We start from the raw sequence: 11,862 nt of genomic DNA on the forward strand, positions 1-11,862 counted from the left end.
TGTACTCATGAATTATATGATTTTTTTTTATAAATCTTTAATATTTAAAAGTACCCTGATAAATTTAAACTTGAGTTTGATTATCTCATTTAAAGGAAAGATAATTTATTAACCGATATGATAAAAAAACGTTTGTACTGCATGTCTACCAAACTACTTATTTAAAAAGAGGCAAATGGACGTTGTTAAATTATTTTAAATATGGCGAAAATATGGAATAATTTGAGATGGTAACATAATTTGAAAAAAAAAGGCAATAAAATAAAAGAAATAAGTTATGATGATTATCATTTTTCAATGTAGAGGAAAGTAGGTATGAGGAATTGAGCAGAAGTGGATGAGAAATAATTGATAGTATATAATGGAGAGTTGATGATGAATAGAATACAAGAGTGGAATATCAAGTGGAGGGAGGAAGAAGTGAAGGTTGAAGAGATGATTTTCTACATATGGGACATGTTGAATGCAACCTAAGCCATGGATCAACGCAAGCAAGGTGAAAAATATGGTCACAGCGAGGAAGTAGCCTCAACATGTCACCCTCTTTGTAGTCACCTAAGCAGATGGAGCAGCTACAAGAAGGGATGTTGCTTGAACTTGAACTCTTCTCTACTTCCGAGTATACGAGTTTCGGATACCTTTCAAAGCTTGTGTCAATGTCATCGAGTCTAAGGCCAACCCCTTGTTCAGCTGAGTCTTCATCTGTTGCGGGATGAGATGCTGGAATTCCACCCAAAATATTTAGCATGTTGGGACCTCGAGCCATGCGAAGGCGCACACATGCAAAAGTCACCGTCAGAAGTAAGACCACCGACCCAATTACAAAAGCTACTCCATATGCGAACCCATCTGAGTTAAAACCATAGTCTTTAGTGGATGTGCTGTTGTTCATCTTCGACTCAAAATAGGAATCAGATTTGTATGATGGAATTGCTTGTTATGCTCCTTTATTTGGTGATTGACGAGGTTTAACAAAATTTTATGAGGTAGGCTTCATCGTAATTTTGGGGGTCAACCTTTCTACATCCTTTTCATATTTCATGTTCGTTAGCTAGTTGGCTTCTCGTTTGGCGAGAAGTTTCCGAGTTCTGTAGCATGACAGTGACTTCGTGCAAAGCTAAATACTGTCTCCGTGTGTGTGTGTTTGTGAATGTAATAACTTCCTAGTCAATTAGTTTTGAATTGTTATCGACTGAGGAAAAACGGAATAGTAAATCCATTGTAGCGGCCAAAATTCGATACTAGAAGACATAAATTAATTAACAACTTCTGCAAGTTGACCATAAATGTGTGTATACAAATACCAGCATTGCGTGTACGTGATTGCGGGTTAAAACAAGAAATATTCAAAATTGGCTTTTTAATTTCGGCAGTATTTTGATTGTGCATTAGTTCTCAAGGATTACTTTGTTACTCTACAATTACAATAATATTTAAGTTCGATAACACACTAAAAAAAACACCCATGTGCATGCGAAAGATTTTGCACAAGATCAATAAACTTTAATATTGTTATAATTATAAATAGACTATTAAAATCATCTTACTGGAGACAGTACAGTTTGGATAAGGAAGGTGTATATAAATCAAGTATTTCCTTTTCCAATGATGAGTTTCATACAAATAACAAGGACGATTCCACATGGTTATTACAAGGAAAAATGAAAGATAAAAGTATAAAATGGCAACATCTTTACAAGGGCTTGCTCGTGACTGCACTATGATAGAAAAAAAAAAATGAATCTTTAACCACGTATGGATGCCCGAGGGACAGCAGGTAAACCCAGTTCGTCCTCAGTCTGTCAAGGTCAAAGTCATCAATCAGGGTCAGGTATGCTATCATTTAAAACAAAAATGGCAGTAAATGGAGTAACTTATTCAGTTCAGATTCTTGTATTGAACAGTGTCAACAATCACTTATCAGTAATCAGTTAACCAGACCAATAGATCTTGTGATATGCCTAAGCTACACAAAGTTTGACACAAATAATGATTAACACACGAAAACTAAGCAGTGAGTGAGGCACATCCTTCGGAAAGTTATATCATCATATCATACATAAGAATGCGACCTAACATCTCTAAATTTACCATGCTATACAGTACTCCTTCCTGTCAGCACCAACATTAACCCAAATTACTTGGTACAAAAAGAAAGGTAAGTTAATTAATCTTTATGTTACTTACCTATTTTAACCTTAATAATAAACATTTAAAATTTGTGTGTGAATTAAAAAATTAAGTCTTATAAGAATTGTACATAAGGGGCAAAATGTTATACCTGGGCATTGGATCTGCCAGGTGGCACTGCCGTTTGTCCTGTTGGAGCAGGAGGTAAGTTAAGCTCTGCCTCCAAATCAGGTTCTTTATCAGGTTGGAGGTAAGATGGGACCCCATCAGCTTCAGTCTCATTTCCCATATCTAATTCCAATGCATCTAGTTCTGTTTCACCGAAAAGAAAAAATAAATAAACAGATCATTGAGGCCGCTTCATGATAGAAGAAAATAAAATTGGGGAGAGGGGGTTTGTTCCCCTGAAAATTTGATGAAGTGCAACAACTATCTCAGGCTTAACCAAATTCTTCACTTACCACCCATAAGTTCATCCTCGTCAATGTCATCAGGCACGTTATAGCTTCTACCCAAAGTCTCTTGGATCTCATTACTTACATCCATGAGGTCCATCATCTCATCTTGCAAGTTCTATACATTGCATGGATCAACAGTTAAACCCCAAAATTTTCAATATTTACCAGATAGAAGAAGATATAAGAGAAAAGTAAAGAGAATACAAACATCAATATCTTGGATCTTCACAGTTTTCATCATTCCCTTCAGCTCCTTGTTAGCAGACTTCAAAGCTGACATCTGGAAAAAGGATGGGGTAGAAAAGAAAAAAGCGTAACCAATTGAATCTAAATTCTATATCAGCATAAGAAAATTGAGGTCATCTGACTTTAGAAAACCAAAATATAGTAGAGTTTGTGACAACAAAAGTACAAGGCATAATGTAAAACATCTCTATGAAGAGACCCCTCCCAAATGACAGACGATTCATCCCCTACCTCATGACCTACCTCTCATGAGGTAGGCAGCAGGTTCCAAACAGGGTACAGACAAAGCTCCGCCTCGAACCATGCCCCTTAAAGCGCTACCAAGACAAATGAATGTTTTATAGTGAATATGGGTACCCCAACGAACGACACTTTATATAGGATACAATTGGCATTGTCAAACTTCTAAATATTTACAGATGGTGACAAACATCTAGCTGATTTGAATTTAAATGTTAAGATGCGATAAATAATACAACAAAAGCAGGCCCAGTATTGCACAAGGCTACCATTTTTGTAGGGACTACAGAAGTTCAAATAAAAACAGTGTTAACTAACTACTACAAAGAATGTTTTCCTGCATAAAAACATGTGACCAGTATAGGTCACAAGGTAGTAGTCCCTCTTCCAGAGTTCACCCTCGTGGTAAATTATAAGCTTCCCCATACAGTTAGAATACTGATAATAAGCCTCGGCACCTAATAACCTTGGCAAAGGTGCAACAATGCAACCAATCATAGCATTGGCTTTCAAAGAGGGAAACAAGAAGCTTTCATAAATTTATTTGATTTAATTTATAGAATTTTGTTAAAGTTATACGTCTTCTATCATAAATTAAACCATTCACATATTATTGCACAGAACAAAGAAATATCATATACGCAGATGGATATGGGATAAAGAGTTCCATATAAGGATCACAAAGATAACTATGAGTGCTTTAACACGTACAGTTTGTTGGGCGTCTTTAATGCCCTCGGAAGCAAATTGAACTTGATCGAGATTGAACGTCTGATTGTAAAGCATGTCACGCTGCCCTTCATACCTGACCAAAGGCATAGAACACTGCTATATGAATACAGCTACATAATACTCATTCACGGGTATTGTTATACAAATAAAATGAACAATTATAAATCATTTCATTTGCTTAAGTCCAACTTAGGACACGTTGAGAATAAAGATGCCAAGTACTTCTTCTAGTCATCCTTAGTCCAGGTTACAGATAGCCCTTTGAGTTAAGCAACAACTATTACCATCATTAATATGTATACAAGGAAAACAAGACTTCTACAACATGATAAGGAAATCCAACATTCCACAGTTAGTACATAACTATCAAAGTGACACGACCCACAGTAAGCATAGCAAAATAACCTGCAATGATTGTATGACATAACGTGATGAAACGAAATACCATAACTTTCTATCTTGAAATGTTTAGTGACTGTAAAGGATAATCAAGCAAGAATTGGCAATGAAAGATAACCTCAAACATCAGTCATCTTTGGTGAGTCAAGCCAATTCAACGTTAATATTGTGCCAATTTGTAAGCACATTTTTTTTTCTTGACATAAAACTTTACTTTTAATGCAAATATAATTTGTATAGATCATACTAAGCAGAAACTAGAAGCGAGAGGTCACAGATTTGAAACACGCACAATACAAATCATCGCTACAGGGAAGTTTGCTACTACTGCAGGTCCACCTTCATTTTGTGGCAGAATCATACGGGTCACATGCATAAGCAGACATGATTTCTAGTTCTGGGTTAAATCTTGTTGACAGCTAAGCCGATGAATGCACCTGTCTTAATATTATTTTTTCTTTATTTTATTTCAGAAAACCATCCATTTTACGATTTGGGGTATTTTAATTTTAAACCTTTTTTTTACACTCCTATTAACTCTTGTCAACGTCTTTTTCATTTTCCATTTAAGCACTTTCAACAAGGGCCCCTACTATTATCAACATTCAGTAACATTTAATCCTTTGACCAATGTACTACTATTAGTCTTTTATCTTCCTACTCTAACTTCCCCCTTTCAACATGGACATTCTGCACTTGCAAGTTCCCCTTTTAACGTCAACATTCAGAAACATTCATCCATTTTACGATTTGGGGTATTTTAATTTTTAAACTTTTTTTTCACTCCTATTAACTCTTGTCAACGTCTTTTTCATTTTCCATTTAAGCACTTTCAACAATTGCCCCTACTATTATCAACATTCAGTAACATTTAATCCTTTGACCAATGTACTACTATTAGTCTTTTATCTTCCTACTCTAACTTCCCCTTTTCAACATGGACATTCTGCACTTGCGAGTTCCGCTTTTAACGTCAACATTCAGTAACATTTAAGTTTCCCTGCTGTGTCTTCTGTTTTCCCATTTAAAGTTTCCCTGTTTAACATCAACATTCAGTAACATTTATCCTTTAACCAATGTACTATTATTAGTCTTTTGTCTTCCTACTATAACTTCCCCCTTTTAACATGAACATTCCGCACTTGCGAGTTCCGCTTTCGAACTTCCCAAATCTCTAAGAATATCAGCTTTCCACCCTTTCCAGACACGCAATTGATAAAACTTAGTGGAAATAGCAGTTTAGCTTTACCAAATTTCAGATCAATGATCTTTAACTAACTCAAAGATATCCTATTATTCAGCTATTTTCACATATTCAAACATTTCCCATCTTTGATCCACAATTTCGGCTCAGCCAATTTGATTATTTAACAAGTCAAGTAAACTAATAAACAAACAAGGTGCAAACTCACATTCGTTTTTGCTTAAGAACTCTCATGGCTCTAGCTTTAACAGCTTCCTGGGCCGGACCAGGTCTAGTTTTCTTGATCTGCTCTTTATATCTACTTAGCTCGGCATCAAGCTTTTTAATCTTATCATCCACCGTGTCACCTCGTTTAGTAATCTGGAATATGTACACAACAATTAGCAACTTACGAAACCAAGTCAACTGACTCAAAAGGAATAAAAACATCGATGTGAAAACAAATATCAAAGTAAAAACTTAAGAAACAAACAGAAAACATGGATTTTACTCAACAGAATTACGAAGAACAAAAATCCAAAATCCAAAATCCAAATAAACGAAAGACTTCAATTGATAGAATCCTAACTTAAAAAACGAGCTGTAATCTAAAGTATCATTCGTTCCGTTTTAGGGTTTGCAGCATAACGTCATTCATTAACTTAGCTTCAAGACACGGATTCCGGTGCGAAAAGTGAACAGATCTGCAAATAAACGAAATTGAAAAATTGAGAGGGAGAGAGGAAAAACCCTTTCGGAAGCATCCTGAATGGAAGGAGGAGGCTCCTTGTTCTTCTTGACACCGAATACTCTCTTCATCGTTGGGATCTCACTCTACGCCTTTGAAATTGAATGTGGGAGAGAAGAGGAAGGAAAAGAACAGAATGAGGGAATAAGGTAAACGAAGAGACTTTGAATTTTGGGGTTTTGCTTAACGCTATAAACCACCGAATCGGGATGGGAACTTTCTCGTCAATTTCTGAGAGCTGCAATAGAAGCTTCCATTGAAATATTCCTACTATATATAGCGAGATTGCGTTTGCGCTAGTTCATGTTTGGGTAGCAACAGAACGTTACAGGCCCAAATCAAATAAGCCCGAGCCCATTCATACTAAACTACAATTTAATTAAACTGTTTAGGCCATTCCATTCATATTTCTCAAAATTAAATTGTAGAGATATGAAATTTTGCTTATTTTCGAAAATAAAATTTTATGAAGTATGGAAAATATATACTTTATGTTCCCAGGGGACTAAATATCTTCTAAGGGATTTTAGTGAGATCGATATTTCTTAGGTCAACACTTAGGTCTATTCTTCAGTATTTTTTTCAAGTTGTAAGTCTTCTTCACTTTTTTTTGTCTAATACTTAAATTGTAATATGATATTGTTTAAAAAATTTATCTAAAAAATAGTCAATACTTTTTTTGACAAGGAAGAAAATAAAGAAATATAAAAAAATTAGATTGTTTAAATTAAAAGAAAAGTAAAAACTAGACGAAGTTAAATATCTTTATTTATTATTAATATTTTGTTTTTTATTTAAGTAATATTATTTTAATTGTTTATTCTATATTATAATAAAACATATATATTCATAAAAAGAGTTAATTATATAATTAATTATATCTTTACATAATGTAAATATAAATTTGATTATATATATAATAAAAATAAAAATAATATAAATATGAATACGATTTGTCATATTTTAATAATTTTTGCGACATAATTGATTATATATGTGTTTTTCAAAATAAAATTACGTTAAGCAAGTTTGATGTCTTGAATTTGTATTTCTTTTAATGATTATATATTTTTTTCTTTTTATCTGACTTTAGAAACAAGAACACTCGAATGTTAACGAAAATATTGGAAACGAAAAAAAGTATAAAAAGTTTTAAAAACATGATAACAAAATGATGAAAAAATGAGATAATTTCTTACTTATGACTTTTTTTTTTTTATGATTTGCTGATAAAGTGCTATAATAAAATATGCAAGAAAACATTGATTTATGTTATAAATATTTTCATTTATGTTTACATATAGAATAGAAATATAACTATTTTATAATACTTGTATTTTGAAGTTACGTTATCACTAGTTACTTTATCAAATATCTCACAATTTTACAAATAACTATATACGTATAATTACGTTTATATTCTCTAAATAAAGTTTTTTCAAAATAAAAGTTATATATCATCAAGAGGAATATAAAACACTATATAGACAGACACATATAAATAATAACTATATCATAAATTTTCCTCAATTTCTTAGTACTTTCACTTGTAACATCTTCTTCTGCTTCTATATAATATACCATAATAACAAGTGAAAGTCATAACTACAAATCATAAAAAAAATGTTAAATTATCAATAATAATTTTATAGATAATTAATATGCATTAATATTTGTTGGTCCGACAAAATATCTATTGATAATAATTCAAAATTACTTTTGTGTTTGATCCTGTATTTATCATGCTTGTACATAGGGTAGAGGGAGTAATGAATTGGAAGCAAAAGTATCTATTACACTTCAACCATGTATCTTACGAGATAAAAGTGAAGCAGGCCTATTTTCTTATTTTCGAAGATTATACTCACTACCACATTATTTTCTTTCATTCATGATTGTTTTTAACTTTTAATTAAAAATTTATAACTAACATTTGTTGATTGTTAATATGTATAAATTATGAAAAGGAATAATGCGTACAAAAACACGTACAAAAAATATTTGGTGAAAATAATTCAAAAAAGAGTTTGTTTACTGATTCATTATAATCTTATTCAATAGATATGTCTCATCATATAAAGAAAAAAGTAAAATCTAATAAAACAGAATATTTGATAATAATAATAATAATAATAATAAATCAAATACATGGTATCTCTATCAATATAAATAAAAGCAAAAAATATATAATATATTTATCACCCCCTCTCAAGATGGGCATGAAGATTATAAAGTCTCAAGAGGTAACAAATCGAAAAACATAAGGATGTAATAACTTAGTAAACATATTAGCAAGTTGACTTGTAGAAGTAACATTAAGAAGGTGATAAGGCAATCAACAAGCTTTTGTCGAATAACGTAACAATCAAGTTCGATATATTTGGTTCTCTCATGAAAAGTGGGATTCTTGGCAATATGAATAGTAGAATTGTTGTCACAAAAGGCAGGGTAGGGACTGGAAACAAAAAAAATGCAAATCCTGAAGAAGATATTGAATCCATTGTAGTTCACATGTCAGGATGTCAACGCGCGATACTCAGCCTCAAAAGAAGACTGTGAAACACTGGTTTGTTGCTTAGACTTCCAAGCAACCAAAGAGGTGCCTAAGAAAACAAAATATCCAGAAACAAAGCGTTGAGTAGTGACACATGTTGTCCAATCAAAATCATAAAACGTCTGAATTTTAAGAGAGGTGTTAGATTTATACAAAAGGCCATAGCCAAGAGCATGTTTTAAGTACCAAGTGATTCGTAAAGTCTGCTCCATATGTGGTTCGCACAAAGAAGAAACAAACTGACTGATTTATTGGACAACAAAACTAATATTAAGCCTCGTGTTAGTCAAGTAAAGTAATCGTCCAATCAAATGTCAAAAGAAAGAAGGATCTGGTAGAAGAGCTTTCTCGTTGGCATGAAGCTTGATAGAATGATCAGATGGCGTTGGTGCAGGTTTACATCCAAGCATCCTTGCCTTTGAAATGAGGTCCAAACAATATTTCCTTTGTTTCAAAAACAATCCATCAAGAGAACAAGTAACTTTAAGGCCCAAAAAATATTTAAGAGGGTTAAGATCTTTAATAAGAAATCTGGAATGAAGATGAAGTTTTACATTTTACAACATTAAGTTCAACAATGCTATTACCCGTGAGACCACATCATCGACATAAACCAATAAAACAGTAATAACAAATACAGGTCTCTTCACAAAGAGAGAGTGATCAACAAAGTTTTGTGTGTAGCCAAGAGGAAGTAGCTCTGAAGTTAATTTTTTATTCCAATTACTGACGGATCTTGATAAAAAATTTGGAAGGGAGCAAAATAATATACTCAAAATTTATATATTTAATCAATGTCACTAATATAACAAGAGTATATATAATTTAATATTAAATTCTCTTTATATGTTTTTCTCTTTAGAAAAATTATAGTTTTGAAGTTGTATTTAATATGAAACTCATTTTAAATGAGTCTTTTCTAATTTAATCTCTTCTCCTCATTGCATATTCCCATATTTGACCATATTTAAGAACATTTTCCTTAAATGAGTTCCAAACAATTAACTTGAAACTTTCCACCTATAATTTTTTGAATATTAAGTAAACGTTCATCAAATTCAACAATTGGATCCTTATCATCTATAACAATATATAGAGAGGATTTCCTCCTTTGTGTCCACATTTCAAAATTCCACTTTTACCCTTTAAAATATAATTATTTATTAAATTTTTGAAAATTTTCCATTACTTTTACAAGCTTTTTATAAAATCATCTATTTCTGTTTCTTCTCTTTTTTCCTATTTATCAACCGTTATTCTCTCATCTTTTCTTAGATAATTCACTTTATTTTTAATAAATATAATTTTATTTTATATATTAACTTAACAACACGCATATTTAAAAAATGTCTCATGTGTTTACACTAGTTATGCTTTAAAGAATAAACCTATTTTTTTATTCTTCGTCAATATTACTATTTACAAAAAATTAAGACATCAAAAAATTCAGAGACGTAGTTACTAAAAGAAATATATATTCTACGTACTTACTAAAAGAAAAATATACTCTAAGAAGTGGCCATGAATGAAGGACATAACTTTTCCTTCTATATTCATACAAAAACAAATATACAAAAAACTCATGAGATGAGCAAAATACTAAATATCAAACTAATATTTTACTATCAATAGACAAGAAAATGGAAAAGAACTGAAATAAAAGTAGAAAGGATGAATTTGTGTGTAACTTTTTTATTTTATTTTTTTAAAAACAAAAGATATGCAATAGTAAGATAAACTTAAAAGATAATCAGAGAGAACACGAAAAATATCTCAATACAATTTATAATTCTTACTATATTTAAATTTAAATTTTATTATTTACTAACATTAAATATTATATTTTATAAAATAAATAAAATTCTATCTACAAAATTTAAAAATTTTGGGGGGAGGGGGGCATAACCCCCCTTCCCATCTAGAGCTGTCAAAATGGGTTGGAACCCGCGAGCCAATCCGGCTCACCACGGGTTCGGGTCGGGTTGGGTTGAAATTTTTTTACAAATTTCAATATGGGTTGATTTTTGACCCGACTCATCTAGAACTTGGCTCATCCGGGTTGAACCCGTGGTGAGCCAGGTTGGCTCACCAACCCGTAGATAAAAGGGTCAAACAAGTGTTTTTTATTAAGTTGCGTTTTACATTTGGGTCATGTTAGGTTGTTTTTTTAGCTAACACATAAATCATTTGTATTTTTTTATTTTGATTTGTATTTGGATTGTATTAAAGTTTATTTAGATATTAATTATAATTATAATTTAGTTTTGACTGAAAAATAAATAAAAAATTGTATTTTTTTAATTAAATAAACTCGTGAGCCAACCCGTTTAACTCATCAACCATGGTGGGTCGGGTCGGGTCGGGTTCAAACTTCTCTCTTTGCAATGCTTTAGTCATCATATCAGTACCATTATCATCTGTATGAACTTTTTCCAACTCCAACAACTTAGCATCCAAAGCATCACGTATCCAATGATACCTCACATCAATATGTTTGGATCTAGAATGAAAAGTTGGATTCTTACCAAGATGGATAGCACTTCGGCTATCAACGAACAATGAATAGTTATCTTTCCTAAAACCAAGCTCCTGCAAGAATTTCTTCAACCATAACAACTCCTTGCATGCTTCAGTAATAGCAATGAACTTTGTCTCTTCAAAACACTCAAGTTCTCCACCGTCAGTCAAGGTTATGTACTCATCACAAGAATATCTTGTAGAAGGTTGTTTATGTCTATTAGACCTCCTGAGTTGAACTTGAGGTGATTCAGGTATATCACCAAGATCATCATCATCATGTTCCTCTTGAGCGTCGTCAATTGGAACCTCTACTCCACTTCCAAACTGTTGATCATCAACATCACCATGTTGCTCATTGTCTTGAGCTTCCGTTTCAACATTCTCCAAATTGTGAGTGGGCAACTTCATCGGATTACCATCAGTGAGATTACTATCTTTCTCGGGTGTAGTCTTCTCCACCTTATCAATGTCTTCAATGGTCTGGTCTTCCATGAATTGTACATCACGGCTTCTAACAAGCTTATTCTCAACAGGATCATAAAACCTGTAGCCAAATTCATCCTCACCATAGCCAATGAAGATACATTGCCTTGTCTTTTTATCTAACTTGGATCTTTCATCCTTAGGAACATGAACAAATGCCCTGCAACCA

At 32.4% G+C, this 11,862-nt stretch overlaps 2 protein-coding genes across 2 annotated transcripts; both read right to left on the minus strand.

Moving 5' to 3' along the window:
* Positions 1-308: 308 nt before the first annotated feature.
* LOC114192482 (putative RING-H2 finger protein ATL71) lies at positions 309-1,255 on the minus strand. The gene has a single exon (XM_028082216.1). It carries the CDS (start codon positions 890-892, stop codon positions 401-403), a length of 492 nt encoding a protein of 163 aa, XP_027938017.1. The 5' UTR covers positions 893-1,255; the 3' UTR covers positions 309-400.
* Positions 1,256-1,561: 306 nt separating this feature from the next.
* Positions 1,562-6,388, minus strand: LOC114191724 (vacuolar protein sorting-associated protein 60.2). Its single transcript, XM_028081083.1, has 7 exons — positions 6,139-6,388; positions 5,618-5,769; positions 3,786-3,879; positions 2,797-2,868; positions 2,592-2,703; positions 2,282-2,442; positions 1,562-1,799 (listed from the first exon to the last, which is right to left on the minus strand). Exons 1-7 carry the CDS (start codon positions 6,205-6,207, stop codon positions 1,746-1,748), a joined length of 714 nt encoding a protein of 237 aa, XP_027936884.1. The 5' UTR covers positions 6,208-6,388; the 3' UTR covers positions 1,562-1,745.
* Between the last annotated feature and the right edge of the window lie 5,474 nt (positions 6,389-11,862).

The sequence above is a fragment of the Vigna unguiculata genome, chromosome 7 (genome assembly GCF_004118075.2).
Source record: "Vigna unguiculata cultivar IT97K-499-35 chromosome 7, ASM411807v1, whole genome shotgun sequence".
Classification (NCBI taxonomy): domain Eukaryota; kingdom Viridiplantae; phylum Streptophyta; class Magnoliopsida; order Fabales; family Fabaceae; genus Vigna; species Vigna unguiculata.